Consider the following 24409-nt stretch of genomic DNA (forward strand, 5'->3'; position numbering starts at 1 on the left):
AAATCATCAGAAGACGAAAAAAGACAGATGGGGGAAAAATTCAGAAGCCTTCATTTTAGTTGTTTATTTAAATGCATATGTACATTTAAGATGGTTTCTTCTTGTTGGTTAGACCCCGAAGAGCAGAAAAAGGGCTTATATTATGCTCAAGGCTTACTTGCTTAGGCCAGGCATAGTGGCTCATGCCTGTAATCCCAGCACTTTGGGAGGTCGAGATGGACAGATCACTTGAACCCAGGAGTTCAAGACCAGCCTGGCCAACATGGTGAAACCCCTGTCTACTAAAAATACAAATAATTAGCCAGACGTGGTGGCACACACCTGTAATCCCAGTTACTCAGGAGGCTGAGGCAGGAGAATGGCTTGAATGCAGAAGGTGGAGGTTGCAGTGAGCTGAGATCGTGCCACTGCACTCCAGCCTGGGTGACAGAGCAATACTCTGTCTCCAAAAAAAAAAAAAAGAAGGCTTGCTTTGCTCAAATTCTCCTTACAGTTTGACTAATGTCAGAGGATGAGGAGTTACGGAGCTGTTTCTTACTTAAAATGAATTATGTGTGGCATATTTGGTGTAGCCCATCTGAATGCCCTAAAATTATCTCCATTTAACAGATAGAGAGACAGGTATAAACCAGGCAAATCTGGTGTCCTTGGGAACGTGAAATTTTGTGGCAAGGCTTAGAGTAGGATGCTGGCCTCCATGATGTGTAATCTTCAGGTTTCACTGCCACACTGGCCAAAGAGTTTTCATATAACTTTTTCTGAAGTGTTTCATAAGCCTTTGGTAATTTATCTTTTTATCTATTTACTTGTAAATGCTTAGCAAGTAAACAGTAGAAATAATGAGTTGAAAAGATACCCAGCCTGGTGTTGTGGTTTTCAAACTTTATTCTTTGAAGCTGCTTCAGGATACTCACCAAAGAAGACCAGTGTGCAACGCTTTTTTTTTTTTTTTTTTTTTTGAGATGGAGTCTGACTCTGTTGCCCAGGCTGGAGTGCAGTGGCATGATCTCAGCACACTGCAACCTCCATCTCCCGAATTTAAGTGATTCTTCTGCCTCATCCTCCCAAAGAACTGGGACTACAGGCGCGCACCATCATGCCTGGCTAATTTGTGTATTTTTAGTAGAGACGGGGTTTCAACATATTGGCCAGGTTGGTCTTGAACTCCTGACCTCGTGATCCACCTGCCTCGGTCTCCCAAACCGCTGGGATTACAGGCATGAGCCACCGTGCCTGGTTTTTTGTTTTTTTTTTGTTTTTTTCTGAGACAGAGTCTTGCTCTCTCACCCAGTCTGGAATGCAGTGGTGCAATCTCTGCTCACTGCAACCTCCACCTCCTGAGTTCGAGCAATTCTCCTGCATCCGAGCAATTCTCCTGCGTCAGCCTCCTGAGTAGCTGGGATTACAAGCACGCATCACCATGCCTGGCTAATTTTTGTATTTTTAGTAGAGATGGGATTTCACCATGTTGACCAGGCTGGTCTCAAACTCCTGACCTCAAGTGATCTGCCCACCTCAGCCTCCCAAAGTGCTGGGATTACAGGCGTGAGCCACTGTACCCGGCCAGGAGTATATGAAGCAGAGCTAAAGTGCTCTGCTTCATATAGCTCAACTCAACTTTTATCTATTTGATAGATAGGAATTCTAGGTAAAGTTTTATTTGAAAAGGTGCTACCACTGTTCCCTTACCACCAAAGAGCCCTGCAACAGGAGGTTTAATACTAACTCTGCTGTGAGTTAATTGAAAACCTTGGGAGAAAGCAAGCATTTAATTGGATGGTTTTTAGGCTTTCTTCTAGCCCCCAAATAGCATGATTTAAAAATCTCATGTCAAGGCCATAACCAGACTTGAATTATTATTATTATTATTATTATTATTATTTTTAGTGAAAGGGAAAGAATATGTAGGAAAGGATTTCAGGTCTTAGTCATTTCCAGCTGTGACCGAAGCTTATCCCCACACTCTGGCCTTAATTCAAGGGTGTTTGATCTGATTAGTACTAGGCATGTATAGCGTGCTCCTGTCCTAGAAGAATCCTGTTGCTTTGAGCCTTCTATTCTGACCATGAGAATTATTCTTCTCACTCCTTAGGTGGCTGGCACAAAGACATCATCTGTTTATTGGTATCAGTGAGGTCATGTGAACAGATGGCCCAGGTGAAACCCTGACTTTGCAAGTCTTGTCCCCTGTACACTACCAACCGTTTGTTACATGTGATTGAAATATCACTAACAAGGGTAGTTTCACATGCTTTTTGGCACATGTGGTTAGCAGGATGTGACATGACGCAGCACTGCCTTCTCCCTCCATGTGCCGTCTCCCTTGAGGCCTCATCTTCTCTACTTGCCCCGGTCTCACCCATGCCGAGGCTTGCCTTCAGCTCACCTGCTCCAGATGGGCGGCACAGTGGGAGGACACTGGCAAAGGCAGATGTGTTTATTTTCCGGAGACAAAATGTTGTGCTGCTGCAGATGGCAGTGCCTTGGAGCAAGTGGCAGCCTTTGACACCGCTGCCACACAGCCTGGGCATCCTGACAGACAGAGCCAGCTTACTTTTGGTGATGGGGAAATTCAAAAATACAAAACAAAAACAAAAACCAAGATGTTCATTATGCAGCTCCTGGACTTTCAGTGCAAGCAGCAGACCTTTTAGCAAACCTTAGTCAGCTAGTGAGCTAACTGTGAATTTTCACTGTAGGCCAAGAGTTATATGTCCATTCATTACTTTTGTCTCCCAGCCTTAACAGGACATAAAGTTAAAAACTGGAAACAAATGATTACATTTAGATGAATATTCAGTTTGGTTCTGCAAAACATGTGTATCCCAGGTCACATCTCACAGAAGTCTCTTAGGATTGGGGGTGGCTCATGTTGGCCCCGTTGGAGATACTGCTGTTCTATTTTTGGTGGTCATTTTGATTATCCAAAGGCCCAGAGGCAGATGTGCCTTGAAGCTGAGGTGTCTCAATTAATATGACAACACTTTGTGCTTATAGTGTTTTTCTACTAGGAGGAGTAAGCATTCTGACAGCTGCCCTTTTAAGCAGTATGCTTATGTATTTGTTAAGGCTTGACTAAGTCCGTTAGGAAGACAAAAGGCTGGCTGTTGAATCATTACACTTACCAGGCTCCTAAAAAAAAAAATAACTTGGGAAGATTCTTTGAAAGTTACTGGCTTTATCAGAAAATTTTTTTTTTCTTTTTCCTTTTTTAATGTGCTGTTTTTCCCAGCCCTAGCTGATAGAGTTAGGAGTTTGCAGGTGTAAAGTCCTCCCCCTCCCCTTCCCTGTCTCTCTTCAGGGGGTTGTATGTGAGAAGGTGTTGCTTTCTCACTCAGAGAACATATATGTGCTACCCTGTTGGATGCCTGCTGCAAGCACAGAGAACCCCTGTTCTCATTGAATGGAATAAGCCTGTTGGATGGCTGGAATTTTGCAGCCCCATAATGCCAACTTTTCACTTAAAGCATCTATCCACAATGGGAATGAAGCAGTTTATGTGCTTGGTCTAGATTTGTATTCTTTTAAAACTCGTGTCTTAAAAATTTGTGGTTTCGGCCGGGCGCGGTGGCTCAAGCCTGTAATCCCAGCACTTTGGGAGGCCGAGACGGGCGGATCACGAGGTCAGGAGATCGAGACCATCCTGGCTAACACGGTGAAACCCCGTCTCTACTAAAAATACAAAAAACTAGCCGGGCGAGGTGGCGGGCGCCTCTAGTCCCAGCTACTCAGGAGGCTGAGGCAGGAGAATGGCGCAAACCCGGGAGGCGGAGCTTGCAGTGAGCTGAGATCCGGCCACTGCACTCCAGCCCGGGCTACAGAGCAAGACTCCGTCTCAAAAAAAAAAAAAAAAAAAAAAAAAAAAAATTTGTGGTTTCCTATTAAGGTTTGGTTTAAGCCTAAAGCAGGAGAGTGCTGTGTCTGCTTAGTAAGAATGTGCTTTTGCTTTTCAAATGTTTACTATTAGAAGTGCAGATTTACCCCCAACTTTTAAGATTGCTTTAAATCACTTTTATGGCCGGGTGCAGTGGCTCAAGCCTGTAATCCCAGCACTTTGGGAGGCCGAGACGGGTGGATCACGAGGTCAGGAGATCGAGACCATCCTGGCTAACACAGTGAAACCCCGTCTCTACTAAAAAATACCCAAAAAAACTAGCCAGGCGAGGTGGCGGGCGCCTGTAGTCCCAGCTACTCGGGAGGCTGAGGCAGGAGAATGGCGGGAACCCGGGAGGCGGAGCTTGCAGTGAGCTGAGATCCAGCCACTGCACTCCAGCCTGGGCGACAGAGCGAGACTCCGTCTCAAAAAAAAAAAAAAAAAATCACTTTTATGTGGGCATGCCCTCACACATACTCACAGATACAAACACATACAATATCCTGGCATCTTGGTGCCTCTTTTTACCTGCCCTGGCCCAAGATCATGTAGGAATATGAATTCAGGGGCTGATCCCAACAACCTCATGGGGCTTTCTTGACTCTCTCCCAAAAGAGTTAGCTAAAATAAAGGGCAGTGGGAAGGCTTTTCACAAGGGGAAAGGTTGATTTTTCTGTTTCTTGACCTGAGTTACATGTATATTTACTATGTTCATTAGCTATACCATGTATATTTTATGTGTTTTTTTTCTTCTTTTTGAGACATAGTCTCGCTTTGTCGCCCAGGCTGGAGTGCAGTGGTACTGTCTAGGCTCACTGCATCCTCTGCCTCCTGGGTTTAAGCAATTCTCCTGCCTCAGCCTCCTGAGTAGCTGGGACTACAGGCGCCCGCCACCACACCTGGCTAATTTTTGTATTTTTAGTAGAGATGGGGTTTCATCATGTTGGCCAGGCTCCTGACCTTGTGATCCACTCGCCTCGGCCTCCCAAAGTGCTGGGATTACAAGCATAAGCCACTGCGCTTGACCTATTTTATGCACTTTTATGTGTGTGTGTTATTTCGTAAAAAGGTATAAGAAAATGAAAAGGAAGACTAAAAGGGCAGGAAAGCATATTACTTTTTAACCTAAAAATAAAAAAAAGGGGGGCCAGCTTTACCATTACTTTTGAATGTAGACAACAGAGCAAATAGGATTAACTAGATTGGAAAGAAGAAAGGAGATAATAGTCTCTGAGTCTTTGTAAACTGAAATGATCCAGCAGAATTGTGGACTTCCTTTTCTGATGCTTCCTGATGGATGTGGTTTCTTACAGCCAGGATGTTCCATACCTGCTGATTTTCATTCAGCCCGTCTCCAGCCTGCCTTGTCCTTGGGGCTGAGGAAACAAAGGTGCACACCTCAATGTGGGCCTTCGGATGGGGAAATGGAGAAGTAAACTGTCAGTTGCACTGCAGAGTGACAAGTGCTGAGATAGCCATATACACGGGATACTCTGGGAGCACAGAGCCTAACCTGAGCCTCAAAGGACTTGCTGTCATGAAGGCAGAGATGAAACAAAAGGGCAAACTGAAAGCACAGACCAAGGTGTTTGAGAGTATTTTAGGTTAGGTTAACAGTAATTTGTTAACAATAGTCAGGGCAGGGATAAATACTTCTCTGGGCCTCCTCATAAGTTTATCTGTCATGGGATTCTGTGTACAAAATAGGACTCTACTGATTAAAAATAAACATAAATTTATTTATTTATTTATTTTATACTACATACATAAAATTGATAATCTAAAGTCAGCAGGGCACAGTGGCTCACACCTGTAATCCCAGCACTTTGGGAGGCCGAGGCAGGTGGATCACCTGAGGCCAGGAGTTCGAGACCAGCCTGGGCAACATGGTGAAATCCCATATCTACAAAAAATACAAAAATTAGCTGGGCATGGTGACAGGTGTCTGTAGTCCCAGGTACTCGGAAGGCCAAGGCAGGAGAATCGCTTGAACCCAGGAGGCAGAGGTTTTAATGAGCCAAGATTGAGCCACTGCACTCTAACCTGGGTGACAGAGTGAGACTCTGTCTCTAAATAAATAAATAAATACAAGCAGTGGGTCTTTCTGGAAGCCTGTTGGCTAAGAGGGGGTTAGCATGATCAGATGAGATTGGTAAGATCATTAGCTCGTTGGCTGTTCTTTGATGGAGCATTCGGGGAAAGAATGAAGGAAGTGGGGAGACCAATGAGGGGCCTCCATGTCAGTTAAAGCTGTAGCAGTAACTTTGGTTGGACCTGGGGTGCTAGTGGGGAACACTGTTCTAATAGAAGGGCTCCTCAATAGTCTTTTCCTCAGAATTTCCTTAGTACTCTATGGACATCTGAAAACATATACCATCATGTATAGTCCTAAATACTCTTTTCCAGAAGACCATATGATTTATTAGCTCAGAGAGATGAATCAGCTTTGATGTTTAGAATTCATAGATTAGATATTCGTGGATATGCTTAGCATGTACAACTTAATATATGCCTTATAGTGTGCAAGCCTGTAGCAAAGCATGGCTTCTGCATTTGAGGTTTTTAAAAACTGACTTAACGGTATATGGAATCTTAAATTTTCCTAGAAACTGCCAGCTCATGAAAAAAAGGAATTCAAGTGGCCTTGTTGCAAACATGGTGTTGGTTTTATCATTGCACAATCAGCAATTTTATTTTGATGTTATTTGGGGGGAAGCAGTATTTTTGATTAGCAAGTAAAATTAATGTAGAAAACAAATACTGTGTTAACTATTTGGTATAATAAGGCATCTGTGCCATGTTGCATTTCAACTCATTAAATTTCTAAACTTCTAATTACGATAAATTACAACTGTAGTAGGAAAACCAATCAAACTTGGAGTCATTGATAGCTTTAGAGAAGTAAAATTTATAGTAACTTTGCAATTACCGAGGAGACCTTTAAAATCTAATTTAGTTAAAAATTGAAATATACACAATATTTAAATTTTTTTGGTTGTAAAATTCACATTTATTGGGCACCTACTACTTAGCAAGTCTTCTTCCAGGAACTTTAACACAGATGAGTACCTTAATTCCTCACAGCTCTGTCAAGCAACAGTACTGTCCTCCACATTACAGATGGGGCACTCGAGGCTCCCAGTGGCCTATCTCAAGTAACACAACTGTAAGATGATAAAGCCACATTTGATTTTCATTGCTTTGTCACAAAAGTACATGCCTATCTTATATGACTTACGGCATTTAAAAGCAGAGTTTATCCAAGTAGTAATTTAAAAGATGTTTTTCTTTTAAAGTTTAAAATATTGGGTTGTAAATACAGTAACATTCCTGAGCTTAAGTTCAAGAACTCAACCATTATATGAGTTTTTACCAGTGTATTAAGCAAAAACATTTGAACATGAGCTAATTGTTATTAAAGGAAAACAAAGACAATTTTTATGTTTTTATTTTGGATTTGCCAGCATCAAACGGGTATACTAAATATACTTTCGGAGAATGACCTAAGGCAAGGAAGAAAAAAGGAAAAAATTGGTTAGACACTCTCATTTTCAGAACAGTATTTCTTTTATTTCATCTTGGTCCTCTGAAAATGAAAGGTTTACTTTGTTTGAGGCACACTTGCCTCCTTATTTCCCAATTTAGTATGAGAATTTATTAACGTGGGCCAGTTTGTTTTTTAGTGCTACAAAAAATAAATGCATTTGGAACAGGAGAGAACAAGAAAGTCAGGCGTTTAACTTTTTTTTGTGAAGCTCACTATAGTATTCTGATTTTGATCAGTTTACATTTGTACTTTTTTTCCATCACAAGATTAAGAGAAAATTGTTTTCAACTTCCAATTCCATACCTTCTCCACCCTGGGTGGCCACTGTAGATAACAAGACACTAACCGGCCCTGGGTTCTCTCTTGCATCTCTGCTTTTGCCACTCCAGCACTTTGCTAGTCTTCTCCCTTGAATGTACCAACATCCCCTACATGGCTAGCTCTTCAGTGCCAGTTAAACTCAGCATTTATCGGGAAGTTTTTTCTGTATTTGCTCCCCACTCTGCTCCCCCACCCCCCACCACATATGTCACCCTCAATTTCTTATGACAATGTAGGTATACCTTTGCCATAGTGTCCTGTTGTAATCGTTTTCTTTACTGTCTTCCATGCGCGAGTGTGAGAGTGTATGTGTTCATATGAATGAAACCTCTTCACTGGCTGGCTCTTCATTCGGTCTCATGACCTGGGTTATACACTGTTTTCTCTTCCCATCTGTCTTTGGACAGCTCTGCTTAAGCTCATTAGGTCCAATTTGAGCTCTTTTCATTTGCACTGCCACTGTCCCCCTTATCGAGAGTCCTAACTCTTCTTTCTCCCTCACCTCTTCTACTAGTTGCGAAGTTCCATCATTTCTACCTTCTAAATATATCTCATACTTCATTCCTCTCTCTCTGCCTCCTCTACTTTTTACTTAGTTTGATCCTCATCGTCTGTCTAGAGTAGACTATTGTAGATCCTCTAACCATCCCTGCTTCCTCTCAGTCTTAATCCCAGTCTATCTTCCATATAACTGTCAGTTACCATCCTAAAATGGCAATCTGTTTGTATTTCCTTTCTAAAACTCTTCTGTTAAAGAGAAGCAGGGAAAGTGGCTGGGACCGGTGGAATATCAATTTGAGACATCAGGGTTCCTTGGCACCAATTAACCAATGTGCTATGTCATGAAAAAAGGCTTGGATCAGCAGAGGGATGGAAGTGGCAAATTTTCACTGGCTGCTCTATGGTTTACATACTAATGTAAATATTCTTTAGTCTAGGAGGCCAATAACAGTATCATCCCAGTTTCTCTCTCTACTTCCTGCTGAAGTCACCTAATTCTCCAGGTGTATGTGTCGCATGTTCACCAGTATCCATACATTCCATATTCCTCTCTGTTTCTTTGTCTTCACATACACTGTTTCCTCTGTCTGGAGTCCTTCCTACCCACATCTACCTTGTGAGTGCCTTTCAGATCCAGACTCCCATCTTCATCATGTGGCACGATGCTTCTCATGTAATAAATGCTAAGTAAACATTTATTGAACTTATTCACATTCCAAATGTGGAAATGATGTTAGTTGGGGCATCTACCCATTTCATAATTATTCTATGTTGTGGTCCCAGGGAACTCATGGAATTTGGTTGAAACCTTTTATAAACTGCGTATTTTTTACTTAAGGCTAAAAGAGATTGAATCTACACATGGGTTTCCTTAAAAAGGAATATAGCCAAGAGGATTAAAGTCAGAGTACAAGGCCGGGCGTGGTGGGTCACACCTGTAATCCTAGCACTTTGGAAGGCCGAGGTGAATGGATCACTTGAGGTCAGGAGTTCGAGACCAGCCAGGCCATCATGGTGAAACCCCATCTCTACTAAAAATACAAAATTAGCTGGGTGTGGTGGCGGGTACCTGTTATCCCAGCTACTCCAGAGGCTGAGGCAGGAGAATCACTTGAACCCGGGAGGCAGAGGTTGCAGTCAGCCGAGATCGTGCCACTATACTCTAGCCTGGGCAACAGAACAAAACTGTCTCAAAACAACAACAACAAAAAAAGTATAAATGATTCCATATTGCTTAGGCATTAAGGATAGGTCGTTCTCCACCCAATTCCCCATCCATAGAACCATAGTCTTTTAGAGCTAGGAAAGGTACTAGGTCACAATAATTGGAAGTTGCTGAAATCTTTGAGATTTTTTTAAGTGTTTGAAATAGGGGATTCCAATTCACATATGAAGTCCTTCTTTAATTAAAATGGCAAAATGGAAATTGAGATTTTAAAATTACACCACCAAACCCACCCAAAAAAGATAGCTAGTGAATTTTGTTGGTTATTGCAAACAAAGTCTAGAGTTCAGAACATTGGTGTAAGAAATAACAATTGATTCATTTTGTTTATTAGTGAAATTGAAAAATTGGGGATTGGCAAAGCAGTTAAGGTGTTGGTAATCTATCATCATGGGTATTTATTGAACTACTACATAGTTTTAGACCCTGTAGAGGAGTCATAATTGTATGATATTAAATTTGCCCTTTTAAAACTTAAAATATTAGGCAGACATGGAGGCACCCACCTATAGTCCCAGCTACTTGGGAAGCTAAGGTAGAAGGATTCCCTTGAGCCCAGGAGTTTGAGGCTATAGTGTGCTATGACTGCGCCTGTGGATAGCCACTGCACTCACTTGAGCAAAATAGCAAGACCTTGTCTCCCAAAATAAACAAATAAAATCCTTAAAATGTTATTGGTCATATAAAGATGTGATAAGTGAAATAGAGAGCAATAGATGCTAGTATGCAAAATAGTGCATTCTGAAATATTTGAGTGTGTAACTGGCATTTACATACCAAATCGTATTTTTACACTAATTTCCATTTTGTGGAGGCAGCATGATTTCCTGGAAAAGCATATAGGACTTGCAGTTGGGAGGCCTGAATTCTGGACCTGACTCTTGATGCTAATTACCTGTGTGGTTTAGGGCAAGTTACTGTTTCCTCTTTGAAGTTTAATCCCCACATTTGTAAAAGGAATACTGGGTAAACTAGTTGAAGTTTTCTATCCCATCCAAGTCTGTAAACTGCATTTTCATGAAATCCTCTCAGTGCTAAAGATGGAATTTTAGGCAGTTTTGACAATCCCCTGGACTAAAAGAAATAGCAGATGTACTGTTCCTTTCAAAGTCCAGTCTCTGTTTAGTATATTTAGAAGTCTGTTTATGAAAACACTCATCTCTAGACAAACTCATTTGTCTCATTGGCGGTTCTGCATCTTCTTCCAAATTACTGACCTGCTAGGAATGAAGGTATGCCTCACTAACTGCTTAGCATTCCAAGGTGCAACACATCAAAAAAGAAATTGCACCATTCTCCAAAGCACCTCACTCATAGCAGTGTCGTCCCATTCAATTAGAGGTGGCAAAGGCTGGCCTGGCTCCAAAGGAAGACTGTCAATTCCTCTCTTTTTCTGTGTCCACGCTTGGCAGGATGCTTCCTCACGCCCACCTCTCTCCCCCTTGCTGTGACTTTAGCTTCCGCCAGATGTCACACCGCTGCTTGTCACCGCCCAGACTCTTGTCGCTGATTTTGTTGTTTCAGTGTATTTATCACAACTGTTCTCTTTAGCTGTAAAATTTATGGAATTTCACACTCTTAATTTTACTACAGTGTTTCTTTTTCATAAGAGAGGGAATATACAAGGAGTCATATGCACAAGAGTTGGAGGGAAGGAAACACTTCATCTAACTTAAGTAAAGTTTGCAGGTGTGCAGTGCACACCCCCACCCCCAAATATACAAGAGTCTAAAGTGGCACTGAGCTCAGTTCTGCAGGGCTCAGTTGCTCAGAGGTACTTAAGAAGTCTATTTCAGTCTCAGAAAGAAGTACATAAGAGATGTGCTTATTGGCCATTTCCCCTCTCTTCTTAAATTTGATCTTTTAGTAACCAATAAAAGTTGGACAATTTTATTGGCTCTCTGTAGCCTACTTCTTGATCTTACTATCTAGTCAAATCTGTTGATAATGCAGTCAAATCCTAAGAGTGGTGGTGGTAGTGTTGTGGTAATAGTCAATCTGCATTATTACAATTTATCAGGCATTGCACTGAGCACTTTACATGTATTTATCTAAACCTTACCACAACCTTATAATGATGGGTACTTTTATTATCCTTATTGTATAGATGAAGAAATCTCAAAATGACCTAAATGCACTTCACTGTGAAAAAATAAACTCATATCACATACTCATTAAAGGAGGAAAAGATACATTTGTGTAGTTTTGTCCTCACCCTACCCTCACTGCTTTCTATTAAGAGGCAAAATTTTGGTGGTACCTCATGCTAGAAGCTAAAATTCATTTTGAGTCCCAGGATGGTTCATTTAAAATACTTTCTTTGTATATCAAGTAGACGCAACTTTAAACATGTTGGTGTTTGCATTGCAGACCATCGATGGTGATTGCCAAGGCCTTTGGGTAGAGAGTATCTTAGCTAAATGTTTGAGTTCACTTGAATGAATGTTTGGATGTTTAGGTTAATTCAGTACTATATATAATGTTCAGTCTTAGCTTATGCTGTGGAAGAAGCCTAGTCTTGTATGTTGCAGTTCTTCCCCTCAGGGACCTCATAACTTTGTCTTACTACTTAGACTTACTATCTAAACAATTAGAGTAGTGGAGACAACCAAAGGCTAGATTATATCATGTACAGAATAGAGATTTCATTTTAAAAGATTCTTGGTGATCTTTGCAAAGGATTACTTTGTAAGAGATTCTTTGTAAAGAGGATCCCGGCCAGGCGCGGTGGCTCAAGCCTGTAATCCCAGCACTTTGGGAGGCCGAGACGGGCGGATCATGAGGTCAGGAGATCGAGACCATCCTGGCTGACACGGTGAAACCCCGTCTCTACTAAAAAATACAAAAAACTAGCCGGGCGAGGTGGCGGGCGCCTGTAGTCCCAGATACTCGGGAGGCTGAGGCAGGAGAATGGCGTGAACCCGGGATGTGGAGCTTGCAGTGAGCCGAGATCTGGCCACTGCACTCCAGCCTGGGCGGCAGAGCAAGACTCCGTCTCAAAAAAAAAAAAAAAAGAGGATCCCTGGCAGTGCTCTCATTATTGATTAATGTTTTCATTTCCCCAGAATAATTAGGCAAATCCTTAAGTATGTAATATTGATCATGGGGAACAAAGGGAACTGATGAAAAAGTGTCTAGAAAGTAGCTTTACCACTCAGGATAGACACATTTACAAGGGAAGAAATGACATGGTTACGGAGGGTTGACCATGAAGTAGGGATGCTCTAAGTGTCTAGTACAAATGCTTGTGACACTGAACAGCATTACCTTAGGGCCTCTGGAAAGAGTCCCAGGAATGAGAGAGGAGGAAACTCATTTACTGCTTTTCTACCATGTGTCAGGCACTGTGCTGGGCACTAACATCCCTCCATATCCCTTTATGAAGACACATAGGAATTTCCCTCATATCTCAGTGCCAGAAGTAATTGGGCTTCTCCTGATACTTGCGTTGTTTATAGAGTCTTTACTGTTTTGGGCATTATACTTATTATCCACATGCATTATCTTTTGGAATCCTCACTGTAGCAGCCCTTTGGTAGTAGGGATCATCCCGTGTTTTAAATGAGAAATTAAAATTCAGAGAGATTAAATGACTAACTTTTCTAAAGTCACAGTCCAACTCTTTCTTATTTATTTATGCTATTGGTCCCCTCTTTGTTCAGTTCTGAATGCCTGGCCTGTATCCTAAGCTTTTCTTTACTTAGCACCCTGTGTCTAGAGGGAGGTAGAAAGAGAAGAACCCAAGCCTAGCAAAAAGCAACAATAAATGTACATTCATGGAGATGCTGGCAGTTGACTTAAACTTGAACCACTTCTCAGAAGTAGCACTTACTGCTTTCTCACGTTTGTTTAGTGACTTTTCTTTTTATTTGGTAGAAATAGGGTCTTACTCTGTTGCCAGTCAGGCTGGAGTGCAGTGGGGGCATCATCGTTCACTGTATACTGGGGCTTAAGGATCCTCCTGCCTCTACCTCCCAAATAGCCACCTCACCTAGCTTTTTTTTTCCCCCATCGAGACAGGGTCTTGCCATCTTACCTACGCTGGTCTTGAACTCTTAGGCTCAAGCAGTCCTCCTACCCTGGCCTCCCAAAGTGCTGGGATTACAGGCGTGGGCCACTGTGCCCAGCCAAGCCAAAGATCTTTGGTGGAGCATTGTCAGAAGAATTTCACAAACTGCAAGTTGTTGCACAGATGTATTGATTTAATTAGTCTAGATAACACCATTTATTTATGCTTAAGCATCTCACACATGCAAAAGTTGATAATTCAAAGTCACACAATAATTTGTGAGTTATCTTCAATACCAGGAGTTGTAGCTTCTGAATACCAACTTTGGTAAGTGTACGTGTGCGTCAGATGCCTAAGCATGAGTAAATGATACTATATAGACCAGTTAAGTGATGCAGCTTACTTCTGGAATTCTGTTGACATCCTTTTTCATCTAAAATTTTCTGGTAGTGGATTTTAAATAACATTTATTGTTCTAAACAATTGAATCTCATAGTATGGACAAGATCTTCATTGAAGACAAAACATCTGGGTTCTGCTTGTTAAGGCCTCTGAGTATCTGGGGGAATACTTAATATACCATTGCAACTTGATGAAATTGTCTTGGCTAACTATACAGCGAGTGTTCTGGCTAGTTAGTAGAGAAGAGTAGAGTTTATCCTCTTAGCAAAAAGATTTAACTTACTTTGTGATAGGTAAAAGACTGTATTATTAATTATCTTGGGGAGGGAAACCAGTTTCTCTTTGCTATTCTGCCTCTCTTCCTCCCTCGTTCTGTCTTCTAATTTAAACTGTAAGAACACCAAGATATTCTATGTCTGCCAGATTTTGCAGTACTGTTTTCACACTTATATATAACTAATAGCATTGTTAAAATCTGGAGCTAATTAAAGCAGGTTTGTTGTTGTTTAAAGTGATAAGCTTTCAAAAACAGACTGGGATGTAGTTAATATTGTGGCCGGGCGCGGTGGCTCAAGCCTGTAATCCCAGCACTTTGGGAGGCCGAGACGGGCAGATCACGAGGTCAGGAAATTGAGACCATCCTGGCTAACACGGTGAAACCCCATCTCTACTAAAAAATACAAAAAAAAAACTAGCCGGGCGAGGTGGCGGGCGCCTGTAGTCCCAGCTACTCGGGAGGCTGAGGCAGGAGAATGGCGTAAACCCGGGAGGCGGAGCTTGCAGTGAGCTGAGATCCGGCCACTGCACCCCAGCCTGGGCGACAGAGCGAGACTCCCTCTCAAAAAAAAAAAAAAAAAAAAAAAAAAAAATATATATATATATATATATATATATAGTAGGACTTTTGGTAGCATCTTTTCTTCCAGAGTTTGGGATGCTTTACCATTATTATTTTTTCTCATTATATTCCCTAGAAGATAGAAAGGAGAAAGATTAATTAACCCAGTTTTACATGTTAAAAAAAACCCAGAAGCTCATAGGAATTAAGTTTTTTGCCTAAGGTCAGATTTACTAAGAAGGTACTCAGAATGCACAGAGAATTCCAGAGCTTGGCAGAGTGCAGCACACTACTCATTGGGAAATACGATAGGTAGATAATGATCTTCTCAGAAGTCTTGACTGCTGGTCAACTTATTTCTCTCTGGGACTACCCACTGTCTTATCACTAAAACAGAAACTTATTTGGAGGTGAGCACTACTCTGTAATCTCCAGGTGATGTTAGGAACCCTTCCTACTTAGCACAGCTGGCTTAGAATTCCAATTAAGTATATAACATGAGTTTCCTGCTAGGCACGATGGCTCAAGACTGTCATCCCAGCACTTTGGGAGGCCAAGGTGGAAGGATTGCTTGAGCCTAGAAGTTGAAGACCAGCCTGGGCAACATAGTGAGACCCCATCTCTCTTTTTATTTATTTATTTTTTTTATTTTGGAGATAGAGTCTTGCTCTATTGCCCAGGCTAGAGTGGTGCAATGGCACCATCTCAGCTCACTGCAGCCTCTGCCTCCCAGGTTCAAGTGATTCTCATGCCTCAGCCTCCAAAGTAGCTGGGATTACAGGCTCGTGCCACCATGCCTGGTTAATTTTTGTATTTTTAGTAGAGACAAGGTTTCACCACGTTGGCCAGGCGGGTCTCAAACTCCTAACCTCAAGTAAGCTGCCTGCCTCGGCCTCCCAAAATGCTGGGATTACAGGTGTGAGCCACCGTGCCCAGCCAAGACCTCATCTCTTAAAAAAATATAATAAATTAGCAGGGCATGGTGGTAGGTGCCTATAGTCCTAGCTGCCCAGGAGGCTGAGGTGGGAAATTCACCTGAGCCTAGGAGTTTGAGGCTGCAGTGAGCTATGATTGCACCACTGCACTCCAGCCTGGGCGACAGAAGAAAATCCTGTTACTCCCCTCCCAACTCCTCCCCCCAAAAAAAGCAAAAACCATGAGTTTTTTAAGGCTGCCAAGTGGCCGTGTTAATCAGTGTTCAAAGAATGTTAAATGCCACTTTTAGGACCATTAGCTGTTACACTTCATGCTTCATAATGAGGTGTCTCACTTACTGTGCGTTTAATTAAATACATACACAAATTTAGGGATGAGGACATATCCATGGGCAAGGCCTGCTTACTCCCCGCTGAAGTAAATGCAAGAGGAGAAACACATCCTGCAGAGAAAAAGAAAGCCATATAAAATCGAAGTCCCACCCCTGATGCCTGGGGGCATCAGACTGAATTTAACATGGTAAATGGCGCAGCTGGTGTAGAAAAAAATAATCATCCATTTGGAGATGAAGAGCAACGCAGACTCGGTCACGGTTCTCTATAAAACTCATGTTTTTAGATTTGCAGGTAATACAAAGAAAAGATACCTATAAATCCAAGTTATAATTTTTTTTATTGCTTTTTATTTGTCTCAAAATTACTTTTCAGTTAAGTCTGGTGATTTGACTTAAATATTTGAGACTTCCTATCCCTCCCACCCCATGAGTTGTTTCTTTTCTCTCTCTTTCTCTTGTTTTTTGAACCCAGGCTGGAGTTCAGTGGCACAATCACGGCTCACGGTAGCCTTGACCTCCTTGGCTCAAGTGATCCTCCCACCTTAGCCTCCTGAGTAGCTGGGACCACAGGTGTGCGCCATCATGCCCAGCTAATTTTTTAGTGTTTTGGTAGAAACAAAGTCCCACTATATTACCTAGGCTGGTCTCAAACTCCTGGGCTCAAGCAAGCCTGCCACCTCAGCTTCCCAAAGTGCTGGGATTATACCTCTGAGCTACTGCACCCAGCTATAAGTTGTTTTTTTAGTAGTGGGCATACAGTTTACCATTTGGGATTGGTCCAGATGCCCAGACTGAGTTTGTTTATTTCATTTGATGGGGTTGGAGCATCTGCTTTTTTCAGTCCGTGGCCTGGCACTCTCAGAATTGTTTATTGGTTTCAACAATTAGGAATGACAAAAGAGCACCTATGCTTTGCCTTTCCAGTGCTTAAAATTTTTTTTTTTTGTTTTAAATTTTTGTGCGTTCATAGTAAGTGTATATATTTATTGGGTATATGGGATATTTTGATACAGGCATAAAATGTGTCATAATCACATCAGGGTAAATGGGGTATCTCTCACCTCAATCATTCCTCCTTTGTGTGACAAACAATCCAATTATACTCTTTTAGTTATTTTAAAATATACAATTAAGCTATTATTAACTATAGTCACTCTGTTTTGCTATCAAATACTTTTGAAGAAGTGCTTTTATACAGGTTCTCATCCGTGGACTTTAAGAAGATGGCAGCTTTTTCATATACCTAAAGTGCTCCAAATGCCCTTCTGTTCGAAGAGAACAAGCCGATATCCCTTGGCCTGTTACCATACTCCAGGTCCTCTAGATTTCCCTACATTTTTACTTCATTGTGATTTACTCAGTTGCTGCTAATATTTTCTTTCTCATCAAGAGTCAGAATATTCTCATTTGCCATGGGAAGAGATGTTGGTGTTCTGTTTTAGTTATCACTTTACCGTATCTTTTCTTTGCAGACCCCATATCATGTGAACCTCCTCCTGGCTGGCTATGATGAGCATGAAGGGCCAGCGCTCTATTACATGGACTACCTTGCAGCCTTGGCCAAGGCCCCTTTTGCAGCCCATGGCTATGGTGCCTTCCTGACTCTCAGTATCCTAGACCGATACTACACACCGAGTAAGTATTAACACTATAGGGAGGGAGCAGTGGCAGAGCCCGGCCCTCAGCTGCTTCCCAGGTTTGTCCACCCTTGGAGTTGGGTGGCAGGGCTTGAATAGGATGGATCCTAAGAAGCACAAGCAGGTCCCCCTCTGGAAGCTGCACTCTTCTGTCAGTCTTCCAAAAGCTGATGTAAGTCCCATTTTTTGCCAGGCAAAATGAGATAGTATGTATCTCTAGAGCTGGGTTTTGTTTCGAAGGAGGTTTGGAATAGATGTCATAGTGAATAAAACATTTTTATTGGGTTCTAAAGTTCTTCAGTTCTAAGAGTTCAAGTTTTTTCACTTACTTTGCTTTGCCTAGATGCTTATTGGCATCTCAGTAAAGGATGAGTGGGTAAAGCAAGTAGCTGTATATTTGTTTTGAACTTGCGAGGATGAACAGGTCCCCAGCATGTCAGCTGAAGGTTTCTTTGCTTAAACATCAAAGCTTTCTAAGGCTACAAATCTGAACCTTCCCTTGGTTGTCACCCAATGGCTGCCCCCTCTTGAAAGAAAAAGCTGTCACTCTGCTTGTCCATAAAGCGTCAGCTTGGCAAAACTTCCGATACAGGGATGCTGTTTAAAAATTTTATTTTGTAATTGACAAATAATAATTGTACATATATTCATAGAGTACATCATGGTGTTTAAATACATGTAAACAGATCAGGGTAGTTGGTATATCGATCATCTCAAACATTTATCATTTTGTGTTGGGAACATTTAGTATCCTCCTTGTAGCTATTTGAAACTATATATTGTGAGCCATAGTCATTTTACAGTGGTATAGAACAGTACAGTACAGCTTATTCCTCTGTCTAGCCATAATTTTGTATCTTTTTTTTTTTTTGGTTTGAGACAGAGTCTCCCTCTGTCACCCAGGCTGGAGTGCAGTGGAGTGATCTCGGCTCACAGCAACCTCTGCCTCCCAGGTTCAAGTGATTCTCATACCTCAGCCTCCCAAGTAGCTGGGATTACAGGCATGTGCCACCACGCCTGTCTAGTTTTTGTATTTTTTGTAGAGACAGGGTTTCACCATGTTGGTCTGGCTGGTCTAGAACTCCTGACTTCAAGTGATCCACCTGCCTTGCCCTCCCAAAGTGTTGGAATTACAAGAGTGAGCCACTCTGCCCTGCCAATTTTGTATCTTTTAACAAATGTCCCCCATCCCTTGCAGAGGATTTCTCAGCCTCTAGTATCCTCTATTCTACTTTTTACTTCTATGAGATCAGCTTTTTTAGCTTCCACATATGAGTGAGAACGTGCAGTGTTTTAGCTTTGTTCCTGGCTTATTTCATTTAACAGAATATCCTCCAGTTCCATTCATATTGAATGACAGGATTTCCTTTTTTATGGATGAATAGTATTTCATGGTGTATATCTACCACATTTTCTGTATCCATTGATCTGTTCTCAGACACCTAGATTCCATATCTTGGCTATTGTGAATAGTGTTGCAGTAAACACTGGGGTGCAGTATTTCCCCAGTGATATAGTGATTTCATCCAATATAATGGTTTTCTTTCTTTTGGATAAATTCCCAGTTGTGGGATTGCCAGATCATATGGTAGTTCTATTTGTAGTTTTTTGAGGGACCAACATACTATTCTTCCTAGTGGCTATACTAGTTTGCATTCCCACCAACAGTGTGTAAAGAATTTCCTTTTCTCTACATTCTTGCCAGCATTTGTTATTTTTTGTCTTTTTGATAATAGCTATTCCTAACTGGGATGAGATGTTACCTCATTGTAGTTGTGATTTACATTTCTGTGATGATTAGTGATGTTGAGCATTTTTTTCCCATATATTTGTAGGCCATTTGTATGTCTTGTGAAATGTCTTTTGAGATCATACGCCCATTTTTTAATTGAATTTTTGTTCTCTACTGAGCTATTTCAGTTCCTTATATTTTCTGGATGTTAACTCCCTGTTGGATGAGTAGTTTGCATGTATTTTCTCCCATTCTATAGTTGCCTTTTCGCTCAATTGTTTCCTTTGCTATGCAGAAGCATTTTTTAGTTTGATATAATCCCATTTGTTTATTTTTGCTTTTATTGCCTGTGTTCATGAGATTATTCATAAAATCTTTTTCCAGATCAATGTCCTGAGGCTTTTCCCCTGTGTTTTCTTCTAGTTTTGGGTCTTAAATTGAGGTCTTTGATCCATTTTGAGTTGAATTTTGTATAGGGTAAGAGGTGAGGGTCTGGTTTTATTCTTCTGTGTATGGATATCCAGTTTTTCTAGCACCATTTATTGAAGAAACTGTCCTTTCCCCAATGAGTGTTCTTGGTACCTTCATCAAAAGTCAAATGTAGATATGTGGCTTAATTTCTTAATTTCTCTATTCTGTTTAATTGGTCTGTGTGTCTATTTTTATGCCAGTAGCATGCTGTTTTGGTTACTACAACTTTGTGGTATATTTTGAAGTGTGGTAGTGGTATCAACTACTAGATTTGTTCTTTTTGCTCAGGATTGCTTTAGCTATTCAGAGTCTTTTGTGGTTCCATACAAATCTTAGGATTTTTTTCCCTAATTCTGTGAGGCATGTCATTGGTGTTTTGATAGGGATTGCATTGAATATATAAATTTCTTTGGGTAGTGTTGTCATCTTAATAATATTAATTCTTCTGATCCATGAGCATGAGGTATATTTCCATTTCATTTGTATCCTCTTAAACTTACTTCATCAGTGTTTTATAGTTTTCGTTATAGAGGTCTTTTACCTCCTTGGTTAAATTTCTTCCTAGGTATTTTAGTTTCTTTGATTTTTGTATCTATTGTAAACGGGATTGCCTTCTTGATTTCTTTTTCAGCTAGTTTGTGTATAGAAACACTGGTTTTTGTATATTAATTTTGTATCCTGCAACTTTATGGAATTCATTTATCAGATGTAAGAGTTTTCTGGTAGGGTCTTTAGGTTTTTCTGTATAGAAGATCATGTCACCTGCAAATGGGGATATTTGACTTCCTGCTTTCCAATTTGGGTACTCTTTATTTCCTCCTCTTGCCTAAGTGCTCTGGTTAGGACTTCCCAGACACAGGGATGTGTTTGTGCTGAGTTCCATCTTCTGACCCCAATCCTAACCTCAACTTTAGCCTCTGTGGGCAATGGGTACTTTGGAATTCTTAGCTTTTACAGACTATAGATGAAGCACAGATAACCACTTCTCTCCTTACATTCCATTCTTCACTGTCAGTATCATAAGAATCTGGCATGTTCATTCTTCTTTGGTGCTGCCCTCTCGCTCAACCTTAGCCACACTAGAGCTCCAGGCCACATCCTGAAAAGAATTAGCCTGGCCTCCCAGTGACTTTCTTGATTTGGCATCTGTCAGTAATTCAGCTGATTTGCCCACCAAAATAACCACTAGCCACCCCTGAAGCCCGAGTGCATAACATGTCATCCCAGTTTGCCATGCCCACAGACAGTTCCTTTGGCTCCTGTTTTGGCAAAGTCTTAGCCCCATCCTATGAATTCTCTTCCCATTGTTAAACAGAGACCCAGCTGGGAAAACAAGGCTGAAATTCTGACCCTGTCCTCTCTTTCCCTGATTTGCAGCTGACTAGGGCAGATGGAATTGATTTAAACCCTGGACTATGGGGGAGTGAAAAGGGTGGGTTATGATAAAGAGAGACAGGCTGCTGGACTTCTTCAGAGGCGGGCCCTGGCCAGGGGAGGCAGAATTCCTTCATGCTTACCCTCAGTGTAGCAAATCAATTTGCAGTGGCTTGTAGCTGCTGGAGCACTGGGTCTGGGGCACCCCCAGCTGCATGTGGAGTAAGTTGGTTGCAGACTAGAAGGCAAAGCATTTTTTGCCTTTGCCGTTTGTGTGGCACTCAGGCCTGAAGAAGTCAGCTTTGATTAAGATTTGAAACTTCATCAAAAGCTGCTGAGAGTTGGATTTAATGACAGCACCGGAATGCTTGGTCTCTGTGTTCTCTTCCAGCTATCTCACGTGAGAGGGCAGTGGAGCTTCTTAGGAAATGTCTGGAGGAGGTGAGTAGTTCCCATGGGATCCTGAAAGGAATGTTTGTGTCTGTTTGCCAGTGTTGTTCCTGTTCCTCGGTTATATTTTTTCTGATTTTTGCCAGAAGGTGTAATACATACCCACTAACCAGATGTGAAGTTGCTACCAGGGATAGAGTTTGGTGTGGGTAGCAAGCTCATTTTTCTCTCACAGATTACCTCCTCAATGTCAGCTTTATAATTTAATTCTTTCTGGTTTATCCAAACCAGTGGTTCTCAAATTGTAGTGTGTATAAGTGTCACCTGGGAAACATGTTAAAACAGATTGCCATCTCTGCCCAACCCTCAATTCTGATTCCACTGTTCTGAGGTACAAACTGGGAAGCTCTGCTTTAACTGGCAATTGTAGGTGATTTTGCTGCAGGTGGTAGCAAAGTACAGGTTTGCATCAAGTACTGAGGCTGTACTTGAAGAACTTCTGCCCTAAACTTTTTTTAAATTTAAGACATAGTTTTGCTCTTGTTGCCCAGGCTGGAGTGCAGTGGCACGATTTCAGCTTACTGCAACCTCCGCCTCTGGGTTCAAGGAATTCTCTTGCCTTAGCCTTCTGAGTAGCAGGGATTACAGGTGCCCACCACCATACCCGGCTAATTTTTTGTATTTTTAGTAGCGACAGAGTTTCACCACGTTGGCCACTCCTGACCTCAGGTGATCCGCCTGCCTCAGCCTCCCAAAACGCTGGAATTACAGGCGTGAGCCGCCACCACGCCCGGCCCTGCCCTAGACTTTATACCTGCTGTGTTCTTGTGCCACCTGGAATTGCCGTACTGCCTGCTTCCTTAATAGTGCATGAGTCTTTGTAATCTGGAGAGAAAGCCTTCCCTAAGAATTCAGGAAGGCCATAGAAAGCAACTAGGAAGCTTTGGGCAGAAGGCGAGAGTAGACTTTGGTTTGTGAGGCCAAGATTACAGAACACACCCTTTCTAATATTTCTCCTTAGAGTCTAAGGCTTTGGGTATGGATGGAGGATGGGGAGGTCAAAAGCCAGCCACATTAGTTTTTTCATTCTTTTACTGTTCCTGTGGCTTAAGGATGAACTTGAACTCATGGTTTAGTAAGAGAGTAGAAAATTAAGAGCAGAAGCATTGGGAGTAATGTCAGTTTGCCTCTTACACAAGCCTTTTGGTTTCAGTCCACAGTGCCTACCCCATTCCCCCCTCCCTTTTTTTTTTTTAAAATGGGGTCTCGCTTTGTCACCAAGGCTGGAGTGGAGTGCAGTGGCACCATCATAGCTCGCTGCAGCCTGGACTTCTGGAACTCAAGCGATCCTCCCAAGTAGCTGAGACTACAGACAGGCACCACCACACCCACCTCATTATTTTGTTTTTAAGAGATGGGGTCTTGCTATGTTGCCTAGGCTGGTCTTGAACTCCTGGGCTCAAGATATTCTCCCACCTCAACCTCCCAATTACAGGCCTGAGCCACTGCTCCTGGCCTCTGCTTTGTTCTGAGGGCAATCACGTTTGGTTAGCTTATTATCTTGAGACATTTTAAGAGAGACATCTGTGTTTACCAGACTGATGGGTAACAGACTATGGGGAACAGAACACTGGATTGTCTCATTCTTTCATCAGCTGACTGACCAGAGACAGGCTTTTAGCGGCATCTCCCATTTCAGCCTCCCTGCCTCTCAGTGATCCTCCAGCTGCCGTTTGGTACCCTCTACCACTAGAGTACTCGTGCCCTACTGCCAGCTGCCTCCAATAGAATTTCAGTTCTACAAAAGCAGGGATTTTTGTTTGCTTGTATCCCCAGTGTCTAGAACAGAGCCTGGCACATAGTTAGTAATTATTTGTTGACTGATTTCCTCCATGTCTCTCTGCAGCTCCAGAAACGCTTCATCCTGAATCTGCCAACCTTCAGTGTTCGAATCATTGACAAAAATGGCATCCATGACCTGGACAACATTTCCTTCCCCAAACAGGGCTCCTAACATCATGCTCTCCCTCCCATTTGCCAACTTTTTTTGATGGGCTCCTTTATTTTTTTCTACTCTTTTCAGGTGCACTCTTGATAAATGGTTAATTCAGAATAAAGATGACTATGGATATAATTGAGCCCTCTGGTCCGGGTCTCAGTTTACCTAATATTACCTCAGAAAAGATATGGAGGGAAACTGATCTTTTTGCCAGGTCTGACTTTTCTTCCTGCTCCGCCCTCCGTTAACACCCAGCACCCTTTAGCAGCTGATGGCCGCACGTTCTACTCCACTCTTGGCTCCTTTCCAACTAGCTCTTTCATATATTTTACTTGCTAATATCTCCATTCTCTCTAAAGTAGTGGTTATGTTTGCCCTTAAACTTAAATTTTTTTAAATTAATTAATCTGAATGAATAATATATGCACTTAATAAAACATGCAAACAGTACAAAAACATGTAGTGAAAAATATTTCTTCCATAGCTGGGTGTGGTGGCTCATGCCTATAATCCCAGCACTTTGGGAGGCCGAGGCGGGCGGATCACGAGGTCAAGAGAACAAGACCATCCTGACCAACGTGGTAAAACCCTGTCTCTACTAAAAATACAAAAATTAGCCAGGTGTGGTGGCGCACACCCCTAGTCCCAGCTACTGGGGAGGCTGAGGCAGGAGAATCGCTTGAACTCGGGAGGCAGAGGTTGTAGTAAGCCTAGATTGTGCCACTGTACTCCAGCCTGGCAACAGAACGAGACTCCGTCTCAAAAAAAAAAAAAAAAAGAAAAATGTTTCTCCCATCCCTATAATCCAATCACCTGCTT

General features: G+C 41.9%; 1 protein-coding gene across 1 annotated transcript in view; it reads left to right on the forward strand.

Moving 5' to 3' along the window:
* Positions 1 to 23729, forward strand: part of PSMB2 (proteasome 20S subunit beta 2) — a 38813-nt gene extending 15084 nt beyond the window's left edge. Inside the window, exons 4-6 of the mRNA XM_005543997.3 lie at positions 17460 to 17622; positions 21593 to 21642; positions 23498 to 23729. Of these exons, the coding sequence (XP_005544054.1) occupies positions 17460 to 17622; positions 21593 to 21642; positions 23498 to 23605 (321 nt within the window). The 3' untranslated portion in view covers positions 23606 to 23729. The remainder of the gene's footprint in view (positions 1 to 17459; positions 17623 to 21592; positions 21643 to 23497) is intronic.
* Positions 23730 to 24409: the final 680 nt, after the last annotated feature.

This window comes from Macaca fascicularis, chromosome 1 (genome assembly GCF_037993035.2).
Source record: "Macaca fascicularis isolate 582-1 chromosome 1, T2T-MFA8v1.1".
Taxonomy (NCBI): Eukaryota; Metazoa; Chordata; class Mammalia; order Primates; family Cercopithecidae; genus Macaca; species Macaca fascicularis.